The sequence below is a fragment of the Xenopus laevis genome, chromosome 1S (genome assembly GCF_017654675.1).
Source record: "Xenopus laevis strain J_2021 chromosome 1S, Xenopus_laevis_v10.1, whole genome shotgun sequence".
NCBI classification, from domain to species: Eukaryota; Metazoa; Chordata; class Amphibia; order Anura; family Pipidae; genus Xenopus; species Xenopus laevis.
In genome coordinates this window covers 43260403-43282698 of record NC_054372.1, presented here as the reverse complement: position 1 = coordinate 43282698, position 22296 = coordinate 43260403, and the positions used below count along the sequence as shown (strand labels likewise).

General features: G+C 38.8%; 1 protein-coding gene across 1 annotated transcript in view; it reads left to right on the top strand.

The window, feature by feature from the left end:
- Nucleotides 1-8315, top strand: part of LOC108706649 (neuropeptide Y receptor type 2) — a 30203-nt gene extending 21888 nt beyond the window's left edge. Inside the window, exons 2-3 of the mRNA XM_018243247.2 lie at nucleotides 5676-5786; nucleotides 6587-8315. Of these exons, the coding sequence (XP_018098736.1) occupies nucleotides 5761-5786; nucleotides 6587-7787 (1227 nt within the window). The 5' untranslated portion in view covers nucleotides 5676-5760 and the 3' untranslated portion in view covers nucleotides 7788-8315. The remainder of the gene's footprint in view (nucleotides 1-5675; nucleotides 5787-6586) is intronic.
- The last annotated feature ends 13981 nt before the right edge of the window (nucleotides 8316-22296 follow it).

Below are 22296 nucleotides of genomic sequence, written 5' to 3'. Positions count from 1 at the left end.
ATCTAAATTACGGAAACATCTGTTATCCATAAAACCTCCAGTTCCCGAGCATTCTGCATAACAGGTTCCATACTTGTATGAGATTAGTCAGAGCAGGGCTAGACTAGTTGCTGTAGTAGTATCATGCATTTATTAGGTTAGGAAGTAGTGATGTACGGGTCGGGATTTCCCTAACCCGCACCCGCCCGCCACCCGGACTCCCTTCTCCCGAGCCCAACTCGGGTTCCTTTTATAGATCCGCACTGCCCGTCCCGCCGATGATGTCACAAAGGAGCAGGCACAGCGTCTATAAAAGAAGAGACCAGAAGTCGGAAGCCAGCATTTGAAGGTGGCGGGCGTGGAGAGCAGGAGAGGAGCTCAACCTGCCCCCCACCAGTGAAGAGGAGTGCAAGGTCGGCCCAAACCCGCCCGACCCACGGGTATCGGGCCGGCCCACACATCATTATTAGGAAGCTAAACTAAAGTCATCCCAAAATCCAACTGTATATTTTTAGTGGCATAAACAGGGCACAGTTACTGGAAAAGCAACACAAGCCAACCCCACTGCTAAAACAATGAATACAATTAAAATGTGATTTTATAGATTACTAACGTCTATTAAAATGGTTATTACTGGAGGCTAGGAGTTAATCAATCAAGTCTCCTTATATTATTTAAATGGCTGCAGGGTTTGGAGGAAATGGGTCAACACATTGGCGCTGTGAGGGGCCAAACACATTTGGCCGGGGGTGGCAGAGAGTAAGCCACTGCCTGTAATATGACCGTACACATTTTAGGAGCCCCCATAACAAAGTCATATATATATTTATAGAAATATATCTGAGACACAAATCATTGAGCTCTAGGTTTACAGTTTTTTTATAATGTCGTAATGAGTGTAAGGACATTCTGTTTTCCTGTTAAGGCATAAATCTGTTCCGTTAATACCCATGATTTGTCATGTGTCTCTGAGGCATTTATTTTCAAGCTAAAATTATTTGCACTTTTATGCTGCACATTCATCAACAAAAGCTTTGCCAGTTTGGCCCGGAATTGCTGTGTTTTTTGTTTTTTTTTGCAAAAGGCAGAATGCATTTAGTTACAGATAAGCAGTTCTCTTGGTTTCACTCTGTCAGGCAATTCTAATTTCATATGTCATAGATTTTGCTCTTTTGTTGTTAAAGATATTACTTCCAACATTTGTTTTTTGTGAGACTTAGAGTCATATGAAAAAGTTTAACAGTGGTATGTGTTTCATTTCCCAGAAACATCTGAGTACTGGGGTGTTTTCTGAACAAAGATTTTAAATGAAGCAGTATTCAGTTGTATGAAATTACAACTGAAAAACTGGCTGTGCAAATATGTTGATACCCTTGTAATTTTACTAATTTGAATGCATGTAATTTATCAATAGTGATTACTGGCAACACCAAATTGGTTGGATTATCTTGTTAAGCCTTGAACTTCATAGGCAGGTGTGTCCAATTGTGAGAAAAGGTATTTAAATTGGCCAATTGCAAGTTGTGCTTCTGTTTGACTCTCCTCTGAAGGGTGACAGCATGGGATCCTCAAAGCAAATCTCAAAACATCTGAAAACAAAGATTGTTCAGTATCATGGTTTAGGGGAAGGCTACAAAAAGCTATCTCAGAGGTTTAAACTCTCAGTTTCAACTGTAAGGAATGTAATCAGGAAATGGAAGACCATAGGGACAGTTGCTGTAAAACCCAGGTCTCCAGACACTCATCAAAGGCTATAGGAGGTATCTAGAGCAGAAGTGCCCATACTTTACTAATGTAAGTTCTACTTTTAGTCATGATTTCCTATTATGATCTACATCCATAAAAGCTTTGTTAGCATTCTGCTCCATGGAAAATATTACTTAAATATTGATTTATATCTTTGATGTATGCAAAAATGAATATTTAACAAACTATTTCTTATGTAACTAGGGATACACCTAATCCAGGATGCGGATCGGGATTCGGCCTTTTTAAGCAGGATTCAGCCAAATCCTTGCACCTGGCCGAACCGAATCCTTATTTGCACATGTAAATTAGAGGTGGGTAGGAAAATCACGTGACTTTTCGACACAAAAGAATATTTTTTTCCACTTTTTCCTTTTCTGGTCCTAATTTGCATATGCAAATTAGGATTTGGTTCAGTATTCAACCGAATCTTTCATAAAGGATTTGGGGAGTCGGCCGAATCCCAATTCTGGACATCCATATATGTAACCTTAACATAATAAATATCTGAATGAAAAGAATGAAATATGAGGGCGATTTAGTTGACAGTGTCTTGAGATCTACTGATCACCAGCTAAAGGTCTACTGGTAGATCCCGATCTACCATTTGGGCACCCCTGGTCTAGAGGCTGTTATATTTGCAAAAAGTGGCTCAACTAAGTATTGATGTAATATCTCTGTTGGGTGCCCATATTTATGCACCTCTCTAATTTTGTTATGATGCATATTGCATATTTTCTGTTAATCCAATAAAATGTCCATGCTGAAATACTACTGTTATATGTTATATTTTAAAAGGAAGTTGCTCAGCCAATGATAAACAAAACTCCAAAGAATTAAGAGGGGTTCCTAAACTTTTTCATATGACTGTAAGTATTCAGCGAATAGAGAAGAGAATAGTTTTGCCTATGCTTACAATATGTTACTGCTCATAGTTGCATACCAGGTGTATGCTTGGCTTTTGGGTAGCAATCACATTATAGAAAACATGGGATATACTGTAACAAGAGAAACATTAGTCCCAGTGGCTTCAGGAGAATAGGGATGACACTAAGGGCCGAGGGTAATGCTTAATTTTGCTTTGTGGGTGCAAAGAAATAATATGTACTATACAAACTTGATTTTGTTCCTAGAGATATGCACTCTAATATTAAATAAGACTTTTATTTTTATGCTGAATGCCAAGTTACACCCTTTGGTGGATTTATTTGTCTGCTTATTTGGGGGGTATTGTTGTAACAGCTCAGTTAAATAATAAAGATAATGCCACTTGTGGCTTTACATACTGCATGTAGTAGTTAAAGGGACACTATATCCCCAAAATGAATACTTAAAGGGGTTGTTCAACTTTAAATTAACTTTTGGGGGCAGATTTATCAAAGGTTGACGTGAAAATCGAATTTAAAAAAAAATCTAAATTTCGAGCTAATTTTTGTGTACTGTTTTGTGAACAGTACATATTCAATTACAATTTGAAAATTTGGATATCGAAATTTATCATGTACTGTGTCTTTAAAAATTCGACTTCGACCATTCACCATCTGAAACCTGCTGTTTTAGCCTATGGGGGACCTAAAAGAACCCATTTGAAGTCAATTGGTGGACTCTGAAAAATCAAAGGGTTTTTTTGGGAAAACTTTGAATCTAATTTGATCGAATGCGCTGTTACTTCGATTCATACGATTCGAATTCGGTCGAATTCGAACGAATACGGACTATTCACCTGCAAAAAAACCTTCAATTTTTTTAACAAATTTCGGTTGATCTTTTAGAATTCAAATTTCGACCCCCATTGGAAGGCTGGAAAGAGTCAGCAGAAGAAGGCAAATAATTTAAAATATAAAAAAGAAAAAATGAAGGCCAATTGAAAAGGTACTTAGAATTAACCATTCTATAACATACTTAAAGTTCACTTAAAGGTGAACCACCCCTTTAAGCAACAGATAGTTTACATCATATTAAGTGGCATATTAAAGAATCTTACCAAACTAGAATATATTTGTAAATAAATATTGCCCTTTTACATCTTTTGTCCATAAGCCCCCATTTAATGATTTTCTCTGTGCTGCCTCAGAGATCACCTGACCAGAAATGCTGCAGCTCTAAATGTAACAGGAAGAAGTATGGAAACAAAAGACACAACTCTATCTGTTAATTGGCTCATGTGACCTACCATGTTTGGTTTGTTTGCACAATGAATCTTAGGATCCCAGGGGGTGACCCTTATTTATTAAAATGGCAGTTTTCAATTTATGATTACCCAATGGCATACACTACAAAAAAAGTATATTATTAGAAAAAATGGTTTATTTTACATATTTGCAATTTGTTTTTATAAAGACCTACATTGTTCTGGGTATAGTTTTCCTTTAATGGGTGGTGAATTGAAACATGTTATACCCACTTCCCAAGCTAAATATTGTGGTGAAATGCTTCAAAACTCCCCATTTGCCAAAGCCCTAGTTGGCTGACTTTTACTGGGATGTTTTCAGACAAATGTAATGGTTTTATAAGTTAAACTAGCCAGATGTGCCTGAGCAAGATGACTGGGAAGTTGGAAAACCTCTGTTCTAGACGAAACATGTAAGCTGTCTGGGGGGGGGGGATTTAGCCATTACAAAATGGACCTCTCATGATACATACAAGCTTTTAATTTTTTATTGTCCTTCTTTATGGAATTTATTCCAGACAAACAGTGAATAGACTTCTCGGCAATTCAATTGCCTGAAATGTCTTTTATTTATGAAAGCCACTTGTGTTTTAGCTTTCTCATTTTCAGTCACAAGCGTACGTGTAGCCCTGGTTCATTTACCCTTTAACCTACAAAAATGAACATATTTTTTGCAATATACATTACAGCCCCTGTAACACACAATTATGTTTGTTTAGGAAAAAATCCAGAAGCACGCAAAAAAAAATTGTTGCTTTAGTGAAATAGGTGATTTATTTAACCCATAAACATTCAAAAAGATGGCAACGTTTCGGGCTCCTCCGGGCCCTTTATCAAGCCTATTTTGACCTTTGTCCCCGTGCAAGGAGGGGGACTTCTAGTTGAGCACCCACCACTTCCAATAAGGGGAAACCTTGCAGGTTGAGCACTCCATATGGTGCATCACAATTATGTTTGTTGTCACTTCCATGATGAATAGACCTAGGGAGGGTCGAATTTCAAATTCACATCAGTTTTTTAAAACTCCCATAAGTTCCCATAAATTCTAAATTCGACCAATCTAAATTTATTACATCACCAAATTGATCACTGGACCTCTCTCCTTGACTTATACAGTAATTCAGCAGGTTTTAGGTGGTGAATAATCAAATTTGAGTTCTTAAAGGAGAAATCAACCTTTGGGGCAAAAAAACCCTAACCCCCACCCCTAACCCCCCTTCCTCCTCCCCCCGGCTAACTACCCCCCCAAGGGGAAATGCCCCATACTCCAAACTTACCCCGAGATTCTTCCAGCGAAGTTCCACGCGTCCATCTTCTGTAAGTTGACTGCGAGATCAGTATTTCTGCGCATGCCAGTTTGCCATGCGTGGAATTACACGGAAATTAGCAATCTACCAGTCAGCTTAACGAGGACACAGAAGATGGATGCGTGGAACTTCGCTGGAAGAATCTGCGCTGAGGGGTAAGTATGGAGTATGGGGCATTTCCCCTTGGGGGGGTAGTTAGCCTGGCGGAGGAGGGAGGGGGTCTATCTGGGGTGGGGGGTAGGGGCTTTTTCCCCACAGGTTGATTTCTCTTTTAAAGGGCCAGTGTATGATAAATCTCGAGATTAAATTAATCGAAATAACTTTTTATTAGGATAATATCAAGGAAAGCAATTTGGAATCTCACAAACTACAGTATTCAGAGAAAGGGGCATTCTTTGCACACAAGGGCACACAACCGTCTGTTCAAAATAAATATACATTTTATATTTATGCTATGTTTTTACCTTCCATAGTAAATTCCATGGGACCCAAAGTGCTCTTCAGAGACAGGGGACTGGAGAATGAAAGAAAATCTTTCGGATGTGACTGGTGCAAAGGATGTCTGAAGCATTAAAGGACTCAATGTAGGTATTGGTTTACTATATTTGTCAGTTTTAATAGTGGGGGGATGCTTAAAAAAGTAGTGTTCTGTAATGTCCCCCCCCCAAAAAAAAAAACCCTGTAACTGATCCACTGCAGGAAGTATGTTTCAACTGAAATGGCTGAAGAGTAACAAACTGTAAGCGGAAATCTGTGTTATAATGTCCTGCTAAAGAATTTGTGGAAATCAGTTATGTACAATATACACTGTATTATCATTTTCACAAACCAACCATGGGATCATATTTGGATGCTGATTTTGTTAATAGAAATGCATGCATGTCCAGTGGTCTATATGTTTAATGTTATAAACATATTGCATGTAACTCCATGATTATATGTGTGAAGGATGTAATTGTTTTTTCATCACACACATGAGTTCACTAATGAGTATTGCACGGCCAATTATACTTACATTTCATGTGTTGCAGCTGTCCATTGTTTCATTTTATACCCAGCTGTCAGTAGCCGGGCCAGGAATAAATCCTCTGGAATTAACTTGGCTTTGTCACTTAAATGGAAAATCTACTGAAGTTTCATTTAAATGAGTGTTCCCCGTGTGGTGGCTTTGCCTTCATTAAATCGATGTCTAATGGGGACACTCAGTTGTGCCATTTCTTCCTAACACGACAATGTTTGTATGTAATGTATCCTAAAAATGTTAATTTATTAGTTCATACAGGCTTAATGATAGTTTAAAATGTGACCTTAACCTGCTGGGAAAAAAAATGTTTCTTTCTGTGTAGACTATCATGTAACTGTATTTCCTTTTTTTCCCCGCCAGTACATTCTATTCATGTAGTTCAGAAAACTGTTCCATCAAAATGGGGAGGATAGCATCAGAGAAGAATGAGAACAGAACCGAGGATATTAAAACTGAACTGAACACCTGGTATTATGCCGCTGGGCTTACCACACCATATAATGAACTCACTAAACCAGAGTTGATCGACATAACCAAACTTCTAAGTGTTCAAGTTGTTCTCATCTTGGCCTACAGTTCTATTATCCTTCTGGGAGTAATAGGAAACAGCCTTGTCATTTATGTTGTCATTAAGTTTAAAACCATGCGAACTGTCACAAACTTTTTCATAGTCAATCTGGCCGTGTCCGACTTAATGGTGAATACACTGTGCCTGCCTTTCACATTGGTTTATACTCTCCTAGATGATTGGAAATTTGGAACAGTATTGTGCCATTTAGTTACATATTCTCAAGGTCTTGCAGTTCAGGTATCCACAGTCACACTGATGGTTATAGCCTTGGACAGGCATCGATGCATTGTGTACCATTTAGAGAGCAAAATATCCACTAACATTTGCTTTATGATCATAGGCATTACATGGGTTTGTAGTGCCCTGCTGGCCAGTCCTTTGGCAATCTTCAAGGAGTATTCTGTTATTGTTATTTCAAGTGATTTCCAAATTCAAGCATGCTCAGAAAATTGGCCAGTAGGGGATCTTAATTATGGTACTATTTATAGCATATCAATGCTGCTGATACAATACATAGTGCCGCTAGCCATCATTTCTTATGCTTATATAAGAATATGGACAAAATTAAAAAATCACGTTAGTCCTGGTGGAGGAAATGATCATTACCATCAACGGAGACGCAAGACCACCAAGATGTTAGTGGCTGTAGTAGTGGTGTTTGCAGTGTGTTGGCTTCCATTTCATGCCTTTCAGCTTGCAAGTGACATCGATGGCAAAGTGTTGGACCTGAATGAGTATAAACTGATTTATACAATATTCCATGTCATTGCCATGTGCTCCACCTTCGCCAATCCTCTCCTTTATGGGTGGATGAACAACAATTATAGAACTGCGTTTCTCACAGCTTTTAAATGTGAACAGAGGATGGATTCTATACATCCAGAGGTTTCTGTAGCTATTCAGCTCAAGAAGAAGCAACTAGAAGTAAAAGAGATTAATGGAACAAGTGGCAATAGTCATGGAACTTGCACGCCAATTGCAAACGTGTGATAAAACCAGACTGAAAGCAGCTTAACTCATGAAGTCTTTTTGGTTCTTCTGTGATCTCTTTTTCGATTTTACTAGGAACATCGCTGAAACTGCAGACCAACTTCTGTTTAATGTAAAGTGTGTGAATGATATAAAGTAATCATTAGGGATTTTCAGAAGATCTATATCTCTGGGAAGATCTATATTTGTGACAGCAAGAAGACACTGGCCAAACAAGATAGCTCAGAAAATCCATTTTTGCAAAGCAAAGCTGCTACAGAGTCACATGTCTAAACTCAATAAAAGGGTTGTTATATTCCATTCTGTAATGTACACGGGAGTTTGACTTAATGCCAAATAATTAACTGCCTCTGGACATCAGTAATCCCATCGGCTTGTATATATTGTCCATTATTAATGAAGGTTTCATTATGAATAATGCTTACTAATAATCTTGGGATGCTTGTATATATTGTGCAGTATTCTAAATGTTTTCTCTTGGGTTTGCATGCACTGGCTAAGTAACGTAATACAAATATATTTACCTGTTATTTTTGTAAAGAAATGGTATTTTGCTATACTGTATATATTGATAAACACTATAAATATGAAAGCTATCTGTAAAACCAGGGATTATTTATCGCCTGTTAAAGGAACAGTTCAGTGTGAAAATAAAAACTGGGTAAATGTATAGGCTGTGCAAAATAAAAAATGTTTCTAATATAGTTAATTAGCCAAAAATGTAATGTATAAAAGCTGGAGTGACTGGATGTGTAACATAATAGCCAGAACACTACTTCCTGCTTTTCATCTCTCTTGGTTTTCTATAGTGCCAACTACAGAAATTGCACAGGTCAAACAAGATAGTAAGTGGGCTATTCATTGGGCTGAGTTGATAAGATGGGTTTCCTAACAGTATTCTACCATTCCATTATCTCTCTTTCTAGAGAGAACACGTCATGAATAATGCCTCTATATTGGGTCATCTTACAGCACATGAATAGTTCTTTATTTGATGTTTTTACATGAACTATCAGAATATCACACTTAAATGATTTATCTTGTGCTAGACTTGTACTCCCAAGAGAGGGAAGGTATGAGCAAGATGTACAGAATGACGTGCCTTAGAAAAATAAAAGCAGCAGACTTTACAAAGAAGATCTCTGACAGATGTGCTATCATAAATGGAAATTAACACCAATGATATTTTTGACTTTGAATATATATGCTAGACTAGACATTACTTTAAAGTAGAACTAAAGCTTAACTAAAGAAGTTGGCTAGAAATGCATATTATATTTTTGGCTCATGTACCAGCCAAAGGCAATCACAACCCTTTGGCAGTGAAGATCTGTGAATCTAAAGAAATGCCCCAGTAGCTCCCCATCTTCTTTTTCTGCTGATTCACTGCACCTGCTCTGTGCTGCTGTCACTTACTGAGCTTAGGGACCGACATACAATAAACTACATACAGAATAGAAATGTCACCATATAAGGCTGATTAGTACTTAATACAGATAATTACTACTTTCTTACATTTTGGACAATAATGCAGCAACATTTCAGGCTTGCAACAGCCTTTCTTCAAGCTGGGCAGCCTGGTTTTCAGAAGGGTTGTCCAGATAAAAACTTCCTGCCTTGGTTTTCCAAATTAGGAAATCCTGGCAGGACTGTCCTTGATTGACAGTTGCCAAGTGCCACATCATAATCCCACCCCATCTCATCATGGTCCCACACCTATGTCACCCATCCCACCATGCAACAAGTAGCTCTTGTGGTTCCATTGGTTTATCCGTCGCCTCTAATTTCAACACTTTTTGTATCACAGCTAACTGTAATATTAAATGACTTCTTGAGTTCTTCTGGCTTAAAATAACTGTGGAGTCTGCTCTTTTTTTTGATATGCTGATCTGCGCAGAGACCAGCAACTCCAAGGGTTCAAATGCCCTGTAAAGGGGCACACTCTTGCACTACTGCACTTGCATCCCCATTGTAAGTAAATGACCCCTAATCTCTGTAAAATACAATGGGGCAAATTCACTAAAGCGGGAAGTGCCTAACGCTAGTGCAAATTTGCCAGCATGACGTCATTTCATTACTTAGCCGATTTACTAACGGGCACTGGCGTAAATTCTCTAGCAAAGTGGACCTACTCTAGCGTTACTTCACACCCTTACGCCAGGCGAAGTTGCGCTATGGCGAAGGGACGTAACTACGCTAATTTACTAACTTGCGCATTTTACTGAACGTTACCTCTTGCGCCAGACTTGCTTTTGCCACCTTAGACCAGGTGAAGTGCAATAGAGTAGATAGGGAGTGCTTAAAAAAAAGTTTACATTTTTTCTAAGTCCCAAGAAACGCTGGTGTCTTTTCCTTTTTTAAGAGTGATGAAAAAGATCTAAAATATTTTTGGGGACACCCTCCTTCCCCCCTACATTTCCTAACATATGGCACCTAAACTATACAGTGGCACATGTATAGGGCAAAATAACAACTCTATTTTATTTTATGAAGGTTTCCCAGGCTTGTGTAGTGTAATGTATTTGCTGCTACATATACGTCCATTGTACTTTAACTTGGCGCCGTATGCAAATTAGGCATCGCTAGCATAACTTCGCTTTGCTTAACAAATTAACGCTAGCGGAACTTCACTACCGTTCGTCTCCCTAATCGCAAATTCGCATTTTAGTGAATTTGCGTAGCGCTGACGAAACTACGCCTGGCGAAGCTGTCGCTGGCGCAACTTCGGATCTTAGTGAATTTGCCCCAATGGGTTTTAGAAATTACAATGGTTTTTCATGAACAGTGGTCAAATTCTATTCATGGCTCTCTGAAGGACCACAGATTGCAAAACTTTCTCATATAAAATTGGACTTTTGTTGCCATATTTTCTTATATGTAAAAGGAAACTGAAGCTCAGCAAAGGGTGTAGAGGCCAAACATTCCCTTTTGTGGGCTATTGTGGGTGCTGGATCAAAAGATACAAACTTCACGGTATGACATTACTGGTTCCGTAGCGGTTACAGCAACATGCTTCCATTTTAGTATACCCTTATTTCTACATAAAGATATTAACATGGACATTTATTGAGAATGCTTCACTTTCCATAAAGAAAAGAAAACCTTAAATTAATGAAACGCAGATCCTGATGTACAGATCTAATACACTGAATATTTGAAATGGTTTATTGTTTATTTCTATAGTTTACAACCACAGAATAATTCAAAATGTACAAATGTAGTCAAACGTATATATTTGAAACATATGAAATGTGGGCCCTGTTGGCAAGAACTTGCAGTCTGGATAGGGTGACAATGAAAAACAAGAAGTGAATAAAAATACCTACAGCTATAGATGGTTTACATGGAGAACGTGCACAATTTGTGAGCGAGAAGTAACACAAGTAAATGGTATTTTAGGTGCACTATTGTGTGCTGAACGGATGGCAGGGTGTATGTTGGATTGGGTTTTAGTGGATGGCAGGAGGGGTTGGTGAGAGTTTGCATAGACGTGCTAATCAGTGAGAGAGGGAAGGAGTAGAGGGATTAATAGCTCTTCAATTAATTAATGAAACACTGCAACAAGGAAATGTGTTATTGTGAGGTATTTGTTAACTATGCTGGAGATATTGGGTGGTGTAATGTTGGGCTTTGTAAATAGAAGCAACAGCTTTAATTAAATGTTTGTTGTGTGTTTGGTACATCCTTAGAAAGGTGTCCCAGCTGTTGAGATAGGAAATAAGAGCATGGCTGAATATTCACAGAAGACTGAGGCTCATGGACAGTGAGCTGGGGTTTGTGGTGGGGCAGTATTAGACAGTAGAATATCAGATATCATAGATATGAGATCAGAGCCTAGAGAAAGTTTTTGTGGGGTAGTAACAGCAGGAAGGCTGTGTGTAAGATTTGTTAGCAGGGAAGGTAATAATAGACTAAACCCAAAGGAGATAATTAGTTTACAAAGTTGATGGGGTATAAATAGTTCTGTAGAAAACCTATGTAAATAAAATGATGAGTTAAAGATAAATGAGAAATAAATCTGCCGAGATGTATGCAAAGCAGAAAAGATGCACAAATAACTTCATTAGCGTTTCATGTTTTTTTCATTTTGTTTCCATTAAATAAAGACCAGATATCACAGAGCGCAGCTAACATCCTTCATGGAAAACAAATAAAACCGAAGCTACTGTAGTAAAGCATGTCATAATTGGCTGATATGGTTTCCAACAAATGTAAATTTATTAGAGACAAATTACTGGCCTCTTTAGCTTTGCATTTAGTTTGTCAGAGAGCTTTAGATTATTGTTTGAACAAGACTGCTGCTTAATAAATATTCCTCTTGAGGGGCAATGTTCTAGTAACGTACTGTACATAGACATTTCAATCCTGTTTGCCTGGTTTTGGTGTTTAATGCAGAACTGAGAGTGAAGACTGGTAAAAATATCAGTAGTCAGATCAGAGGAACATATTAATTAATGGTTGGGGGAGTTCTTAATTTTATCCCTCATGTATGCACATGGAAAGTTTAGGCTACTCGATTGTTGCATGACCCACTCTGAGTCTATTTACTAAGTGCCAATTCACTAGCGAAAAACTTCAGTGCTAGTGATTATGTTTATGTTTAAAAGTTGTAACTGTTAAATATATGTTATTAACACTTTTTTAACCATTTGAGGGGCATACCACATTTGTTTTAGGGTAGGCTCATTTTTAGGACAATAGAGGATCTTTTTTGTCTTTATTTTGCTTTCTTGGACATTTTTAATAATAAGGAATTTCACCAACATCACTTATAAATACATACAAAAGACCTTTATGTAGCCACCATATTTCAATTGACGTAAGCTTGAGTATGTTAAGGAAGTTTCACTAGGAAAAAAGTAGCGGTAGAGAAAATTCGCTAAGAAACGTTCACGCTGGCGAATATACGCCAGCGCTCATTTGTCGATACACATTTTTTGCATTTTGAAGAATACGTGTAGCCATAGCAATTTAACAACTTTTGTAGTTGGGCAAGGTATGGCGAAGGTTTTCTAAGCAAAAATTCAGACCTAAGTAAATGTGCCCCATGCTAATATGAATATGTTTGCTAGGCCAGATTGTGTCAGCTTCAGTATATATAAATTATAACCACCTTCCCTACATACATTATAGGTGTCTTGCATTTTCTAATGATGAATCTCACTTACCATTAAGTCTAGCTCTCTACATATGCTGCAAAAGGAAATGCCACGCCAAGCAATCACAGCATTTGATGAAACAATTTCTCAAAAATAGCTCCTATGGAAAAAAATGCAGCAGGGAATGAAGTATATGAATCAGCATGCTTTGCAAAGTCTCAGGTGACATATCAGAGATCATTAACCACAAAGAAGGAATATGCAGTATAGCCCAGATAAAAGACTCACTAAGGGAAGAAGTTACAGCATGGAAAAACATAATTTCCAAACATACTGTAAATCACATTTTTCAATTACTCTTGACTATTTATAATTTGAACAAAATTTAATTCTAAAAATGTTATTTTCCCAGCGACTTAGAATCTTGGTAGGTTGTATGTGACTTTACACTAACATTTTTGAGAATTTTCCTATATATATATAAATATCAAAAATGCAAGTTAAACAAAATACATTCACGTTTTAATAAAGGCTAGTGATGGACGAATTTGGGCTGTTTCGCTTCTCTGAAAAATTAGCGAATTTCCCAACAAACGGAAAATTCACAAAAGGACACCGGTGTCCATTTATTTTTTAACGCTGGCGAATTTTCGCGCCTGCGGAATAAATTCGCCCATCACTAATAAAGGCCTCTTATTGTGCAGACGATCTGTACCTCCATGCATTTAGATTTTCCACATTACCCTTTACTGTAAAATCCAGATTTTTTATAAAGGAGCTCATTTTATGTTGCAGGATAGAAAGCAGATCATCAGCCATTTTCCTTAATTACCCATTGAATCTCGAGGGCTTTTTTACCCACAATGCAGTGATTTTTTTTCAGAATTCCAGCATAATAGCAGGCACAATTTGAGAGCAATATACCGGAATGCAGATTAGCATCTGTTTTGGCTTTTTTTTTTGCAAGCTGCAGCACAAGATCAAGATTTTATGACTATTTGTGTGTGAATGGTGCCCCTTCTAGCACACACTTTCATTAATAGCATAAGTAGCATAATTAATCAGGTTGAAAAAAAGACAATTAACCAACAATTAAAATCATTTGATATATTCCCCAGCATCACTGATCCACACTGGGGAAAAAACACTTACCAGCTGTGGTCCCTGATTTATTAGTGCCGCGATATAACTGTAACCTGGGATCATTTGGTTGTCCAAGAAGACATCAAAAACTCTTTTAAAGGCATTAAAGGAATCTGCCATCACACGTTGCTGCTAGCAGGATTTAATAAAAAAATTACCATCATACCATTGAAGAATCATTTGTGTAGCTTCAAGCGAAAATCATGGTCTCAATTCTCAATTCAAATTCTTGTTCTTTATTCTGTGCAGAAAATTCTTGCATCCACCATAATGTCCTATTGGTATAGAGTTATCATGTCCCTCCCTAAGTGCATTTTTGCAAATAAAACAAATCCAACATTGATAGTCTTTTCTTATAGATTAATTATTATATTTCTTCGTATGGACTGGTGCTAAGAAAATTGCACTGCATACTTAGTGATCTCTAATAAGAGCATATATCTTGCATTCAGGTTATTTTTACCCAAGTACATTATCTTGAGTTTCAACATTGATAAATACATTTTCCAGTTTGCTTCCCATATAAATCGCTCTATTAAAGTGGGAAACTTCTGCAATGAAAGTATTGTTTTGCACAGTTTATTATCATCAGAAAACATAGATTTTATTGTCAAGCAACTCAAGGTCATTTATGACCATATTAAAAAGCTGACTGGTAGGCTATTTCAACCATCAGCCTGTACAGTGTGTCCTTTATAATGCCAACATATAATGCAAAATTCACAGAAATAATTCATCATTCCCATCAGTTGCTGCCTGAGTTGATCTTGCAGTCAAATCTCATTATTAAAGTAGCAATTATGACAATCATAAACCTTCCTGTATGTTTTTTCCTGTGTGGGAGGAAACATTCAGTGGAAACTTGTGCGGACAGAGGGGGAAGATACAAACTCTTTGTAAAAAGTTCACCTGCAACTGAACCTAGAGGCCAACACTTAGGGGCACATTTACAAAGCTCGAGTGAAGGATTCGAATTAAAAAAACTTCGAATTTCGAAGTGTTTTTTGGGCTACTTCGACCATCAAATGGGCTACTTCAACCTTCCACTACGACTACGAATCGAACGATTCGAACTAAAAATCGTTCGACTATTCGACCATTCGATAATCAAAGTACTGTCTCTTTAAGAAAAACTTCGACCCCCTAGTTCGGCAGCTAAAAGCTACCGAAGTCAATGTTAGCCTATGGGGAAGGTCCCCATAGGCTTGCCAGCGTTTTTTTGATCGAAGGATATTCCTTCGATCGTTGTATTAAAATCCTTCGAATCGTTCGATTCGAAGGATTTAATCGTTCGACCGAACAAATAATCCTTCGATCGTTCGATCGTAGGATTAGCGCTAAATCGTTCGACTTCGATATTCGAAGTCGAACGATTTTAGTTCCTAGTCGAATATCGAGGGTTAATTAACCCTCGATATTCGACCCTTAGTAAATCTGCCCCTTAGGGGGTTATTTATTAAAGTATGAATGCACAAAAAGCTAGGTTTTTTTTTACTATAAAATCTGAGTTTTTTGTGGAAAAAAACTAAAATTTTTTGAGATTTATTATAGCCCGAGGATGGAAAAAGTCTGAATCCAAAAATCCTCCATCTCAGTCCTGCCGTGGATGTATATACTGTAAGTCAATGGGAGAAGTCCCTTTCTTATTTCGAAGTTTCTGTTGTCTACACTGGAATTAACCCGAAAATCCTACTCCTTATCCGAAACATTCTGACTTTTCAGGGAAAAAAGCCTAAAAAAAATCTAGCGATTTGAGAAAAAAATCCAAAAAACGTATGATTCTGATTTTTGCTCGATTTTATCGAGTTTTTCCCCGATTAAATTGTGCTTTTTTAATAATAAATAAGGTCAAATTGTGGATTCTAGTTTGCTCTGACTTTTTTTAAACAAAATAATCAGAAAAATTTGAATTTTTATAGCAGCACAGCTAACTATTAACCATGAAGCCAAATTAACTTAAATTGTAGGGCATAAATACTTTTGAAGTACATTGAAAAGTCATTCACATACAGAGTCTCACATGTAGACTGCAATTAAAGAGCATTATTTCATTTTAGTTCAAGTACATATAAAAACCCTAGAAAAGCTTGAACCTCTATTATTTTTAAACTGAATGCTTTGAATTTTTTATGAATTCGCTCAACTGTTTTTAGCAATTAAACTAAGTCATAGTTGGCAGTGCCACTTCCATCTGTTTCTTTGCTAAAATGAAGTGACTGAATGAATTTTAATAAATTCCATTTAATCTATAATATATTCTAACGTGTGTTGTTCCAATTCAAATGAAGAAGTAGGATGGTGCTAATAAAAAGAAAATGTAAATAATGCAAATTTAATGAAAGCATAATAAAGCACTTAACTGAATGGTGTATATTTCCAAAGGGCATAATATACTTGCCATTAATGGGTTTAATACACTGAGGAAGTCCTAATACAAAAACTCTACTCTATAGCCGCATTTTGTATTTAATATAAATTATAAATATAACTTATTCCGGGTACAACCAATGTTCATTGGACTCTTTTCTGAACCTATTGACCTGACAAACCTCAAAAATAATGTACAGTACATTATTATAAGTAAATAACAATGAAGAATCATGGATGAAGGGTTGACCTTTACATGGACAACTTCTGGAGATATACTAAATTAAGAAAGAATTATAAGACACTTAAAAAGATATTAAGGATATATAAGATATAGCAAATAGGGAATTCATTTTAGCTCCACATTAACCCAACAGGAAGAATGATGTAAATGTACAGGTACAGTATGATACCTGTTACCCAGAATGCTTGTGACCTGTGGCTTTCCAGATAATGGATCTTTCTGTAATTTGGATCCTTATTCCTTGTCTACTAGAAATCATGTAAATATTAAATAAACCAATAGGCTGGTTTTGCTTCTAATAAGGATTAATTGTATCTTAGTTTGGATCACGTACAGATGCAGACACTTTGGTTTGTGTGTTTGACACAGAATAACTAAACCCAGATATCCCATTTATCTCATTTAACACAGAAAACTGTGTCACAACATCCCATCTAATTAAAGCATTCACCATTGTGAACAATGGTGCTTTGGTATGCTAATGAAAAGGTTAAATGCTTTCAATGGGTTAAGATGACTTTAGATAACACAGTTTCTTCAATGAACCCCGAGTCATGACGCATTTAACTCGCAAATCCAAGTGGCTTCATCTGTACATGGTACAGTTTAATTATTACAGAGAAAAAGGAAAGCATTTTTAAAAATGTGGATTATTGGGATAAAATGGAGTCTATGGGAAGCGGCCTTTCCATAATTTGAATCTTTCTGGATAACAGGTTTCCAGATAACGGATCTGGAATACTATTAGAGGTCAGGATATCAGCTCTTTAAGCATTGCCTTTAAATCCTGTCCTTTATAGGTTACCTATAGTTCCTCCAAGTTGGGATTTTGGTCAGGGAGGGTAAAGATGAAGACATCCTGATTTCACATTTTATGTCATTTTTTAGTGCTAAATCCTGCATCTAGATGGTGCTACAGTGCAATGGCCTTAGTCCATCGGAAGCAATGTATTGAAAAAAATTGTGCCATGATTTAGCACTAAAAATTGTGAAATCACAATGGCTTAATCTGTGTTTGATTGTTGACTGCATTTCCATCCATTTTTTTCTCTAAGTCACATTTTAATCATTAGCTGTTATAAAACCTGGAAAACACATTATTGTCTACTTGGTTCCAAGAAGTGTCCACACCGCATGTTGGATAAGTTTACCTTTAATTTTTTATTTAGTATGTTAGAGTTTGAACTGTTCCTTGCAGCATTCAAATTGCTCTTGTTTTTATTTATGTAAATTAGCCTTCCTGTTTGCTTGCTTGCAAAATACTATTCTGTTGTCATTGGACCCCGACAACCAGATTCTCTGTGAGGCTACATTTTTATAGTCTTTGTATTTGCTGCTTATGTTCTGCCTGGTTCCTAGGAAAAGCAATCATGTGCTACAAAACAAGACGTTAAGAAGAAGAGCAAAAGTCATTTATCAATATTGCTCCAAAGTATTTCTTTAATATAAATATTAAAGCAATACTTAAACTAAAAAAAAATATTTCTTAAAGTTTTTGGATGACCTATCACCTTCCATCATGTCAGAACTTCTAACACTACTGGGCTTCAGCAACATACGTCAGCCCCCTCATGGGGGATTGGATAGGGAAATTAAAAGCATTAGGCAAATATTTTTAAGGGAAAATTATAAATGTCACACAAAGACAAGGTAATGATACTTTTGAAAAAATGTCAGTATATCTTTATGTGGGGGACCTGCATGGCAGTGCCTCAACATAACCTATTGACAAATTAACTGTTTTTCTAGCATTTGTTGATTTATTGTATTTTAAATAAATAACTTTAAAAAGGGGAGCATTCTATTGGCTTGCCTGCACATCTGTATAATTCATTCATTCTTTAAGCTTTGCTTGCCTGAGATAAAAGAGGTTTTGTACTTGTTCACAGGGAGCAGATGGCCCAGTGAGATTCCCTAACAAATATAGATGTGTTTTTGATAAAATGTAGGCTTAAAGAGCTTTTGAATAAGAAGTTAGCTAAATGAATGGCATTCAGACAATTGTATAAAGGGCTCTATGAGCGAAAGTAAAAGAATCCTGACCAACAGCTGGAACTGCACGTCTCTGTTCTGAAGAGCTGACAACAGAACTTCAGTCTTAAGGGTGAATTCCTTATTGATTTTTTTTCTGTACACAATCACTAGAGTCTGGTAAAGACATTAGTAGTGATGGGCGAATTTATTCGGCAGGCACGAATTCGCGGCGAATTTGCGTGATTCGCCGCCAGCGAATAAATTCGCGAAACGCCCGCGAAAAGTCGCTGCAAAAATTCCGTCAAAAACGGGCACCGGCATCAAAAACGGGCACCGGCGTAGAAAAAACGGGCGCCGGCGTCAAAAACGGGCGCCGGCATCAAAAACGAGACGCCGGCGCCGTTTCGCGAATTTTTCGCCGTTTCGCGAATTTCACGCGAAATTCGCAAATTTTTCGGCAAAGCGAAACGGTGCAAATTCGCCCATCACTAAACATTAGGAATATAATACAGTGAGATATCAAGAACCTGTGTTTGAAAAACAAAAGTTACTCATTTTTATGAAATGTAAGAATAGGGGAATTGGGGGCTGAGCTGAAATGTACCTGGCTGATATATTACATAGAAGCTCCCTCTCTAGTGGAAGCAGAGTAGAAGAGCCTTATCACCAGTGTAGTCACTCGGGTTTTAATTGTTTTCTAGAGGAGAGCAGCCCCATAAAAACATAAAATCTTTATCAAGTGCGCAACAATTAGTAGCTATTGATTTATTTAAGATGTAGGACTAACAGTAGCTGAAGGGTGCAGGTTTTCAGAGAGCGAGGCTAGCTATTTATATCCCTTCCACAGCTCTTCTCTTTAAAGGGGTTGTTAACCTTCAAACACTTTTTTTCAGTTCAGTTGGTTTCAGATAGTTCACCAGAAATAAAGTATATACTGATTACTTTCTATTTTCTGTTTGTGATCATTTTTCTAATATTGAAGTTCAAAGTTTCACTTTTCACCTTCTCAAGCAGCTCTGGGAAGGGGGGGGGGTCGCCGACTCTTTAAGGCTAAGGCCACACTAGGCGATAGCGCCGCGATTTGACTCGCGGCGACTTTTCGCCGCGACTTTTAAGCCGCAATCGCTGGGGAAACTTTTGCGCTGGCGTCTATGGGGAATCGCGTAAAATCGCCAGCGTAAAAACACACGCGGCGATCTTTTTTCTATTGTCGCTCGAAATCGCCTAGCGAGGCAATTTCGAGCGACAGTAGAGAAAAGATCGCCGCGTGTGTTTTTACGCTGGCGATTTTACGTGATTCCCCATAGACGCCAGCGCAAAAGTTTCCCCAGCGATTGCTTAAAAGTCGCGACGAAAAGTCGCGGCGAAAAGTCGCCGCGAGTCAAATCGCGGCGCTATCGCCTAGTGTGGCCTTAGCCTAACTATTCTAAATGAATTAATACAATAGTTGCTAATATTTCACAGATACTGCTGAGAAATGTATCAACTAACTGTATCAACTAAATGTAGAAAATTGTAACAGTTCAGATGCTCCTGAATCACTGAGCTGCCAGACTGAAACACCAGAGACACAAAACTTTTTGGGAAAATTATAAAAATATAAAAGATGGAAATCAATTGAAAAAAGTCTTTGTTTATGGTGAACAATGTGAAAACAACTAAACTGAGAAAAGTGTTTGGAAGGTGAACAACCCCTTTTTTGAGCACCTAATAAATATGAACCTGGGAAACTTACAATATGTCTAGCCCCATGTTAGATTTTAAAATTAAATATAAAAAACAGTTTGCTCTTCTGAAAAACGGATTTCAGTGCAGAAGTCTGCTTGAGCAGTACTATTAACTTAGGCGTTTTGAAAAAAAAACGTGTTTTACTTCTTTAAGTAAATAAAGGATAAGTCAAATCTAAAGTCGGACTGCCAATTTTAGCCCTAATTATATTGTCACATGTTTAATTATTAAACAAAAATTCTTTCACAAACATTGTGCTTTAACATGGCTCATATCTGAAACATTACAGTGGACATCTACTACCAATAAGGCAACAAGCCTGTGAGCCCCGGATAGCAGCAACAGGCTTGGAGGAGGGGCGGCCATGACGCTGCGCAACTGGATGGGAAGGTTGGGTCACAGCTGAGCAACAGCTACCTGATTGGTGGCGGATCCGGAGTGGGCGGAGCCAAGGGTCGCCATTCCGGAGGAGTCTGAAGAGAGGTCAGCCATTTTAAAGAAGACAGCGGAGGGAGCAGTTCGTTTTCGGCATGGCTGATCTTGAGGCGTTGATCGAAAAACTGAGGGCTGAGGCACAGAAGAGGGGCGGTGAGTGGCTGCGGAGGCTCATACCAGAGGGGGAACCCGAAGCAGCACAGGCAGTTCCCAGGAGGTCGAGGAGAGCCCGGGCCCCAACCAGGAGAAGTCCGTCGCCGGTGGGAAGGAAGAGGGGTGCAGCAGCCACGAGTCCGAGTGGTGTTAATTCGAGTGGCCACAGTTCCATGGAGGTGGACCGGAGCAGCGGCGGTGAAGGCAGACGGCGTCGCTCAGCATCCCCGCAGCCCAGCACTTCGGCGGCATCTACACAGAGCAGGGCAGGAAGGAGCCGGCGCGAGTCTGCAAGGAGGAGCGGAGTGCAGTCAGATGGCGGCAGCACAGCAAGCCAGTCGGGCGCGGCACGTCGGCAGGAAGGGGATGAAGCAGGCGGCCTAAGCGGAGGGCAGCGACAGGCCCAGGCAAGTGAAAGGGGGGTCATGACAGGGCCCAGCGCCATGACAGCGGGAATGACAAGGGGAATGACAGCGGGCCCAAACAGGGGGGGCAGCGCTCCAGGGGCAATGGGGAATATGCGCCCAAGGGAAAGTGACATATGGCAGGGCACAGCTGACCAAGGGTTTGGGTCAGGCACCCCTGTAGGGGGTAACACTGGGGGGAGGGCAAGAGGGGATGCTTCTGAGAGGGGAATGGTCGTCAACAGGCTGGTGACGGGCCCACAGCAGGGGCAAGGCATGACGAGCGGGTCGGCAGTGGGCGGGGAAATGGCTGCTGATCATAGCGGCATGGCGCTCCCTCCACTTTTATCTTCACAGGTCCCAGGAGTCGAGAGCAGGGGATGCCAATCAGGAGCAGTCCAGGACAGTGGGACGTCAAGAAGTCAAGGGCCAGGTACTGACCACATAGTGCAATGTAATATTCCTTTAAACATGCAAATAGGGCAACTAGCTACGGTTGGGGTGAATCAGCAGAGGGATCAGCCAACAGAATCATTTATGGAGGCATTGAGGCAGTTATTCTCACAGTGGCAAAAAGGGCAAGGGAGTCAGTTCCCAGGTAGGACAGAGGTTAATACACTGGGGGTTGGGGGGGTAGCTTCCACAGCGGTGCCACTGACTGCGGCGAATAGAGAGGTAGGTAATGCCCCAGGGGTGGGGAACGGGGGTTCAACGGTGGGTTCCGTTTCGGGAACACAGGGGGAAACCAATAGTGGGGATAATACGAAGGACAAGAAACTGCCTTTGTCTGATTCGGCAAAGAGCAACACTTATGTTTGTTTCGAAGGCCCCTTAGGAGCTCATTTAAAACCTGAGGTAAGGGAGAAGATTTGGAAGCGGGAATATGTAGACATATTTACATTGCTGCCGCTGGAGCGTTTTGGGATAGATAGATACGAAAAAGGGAAGGAGCATAGAAAGGA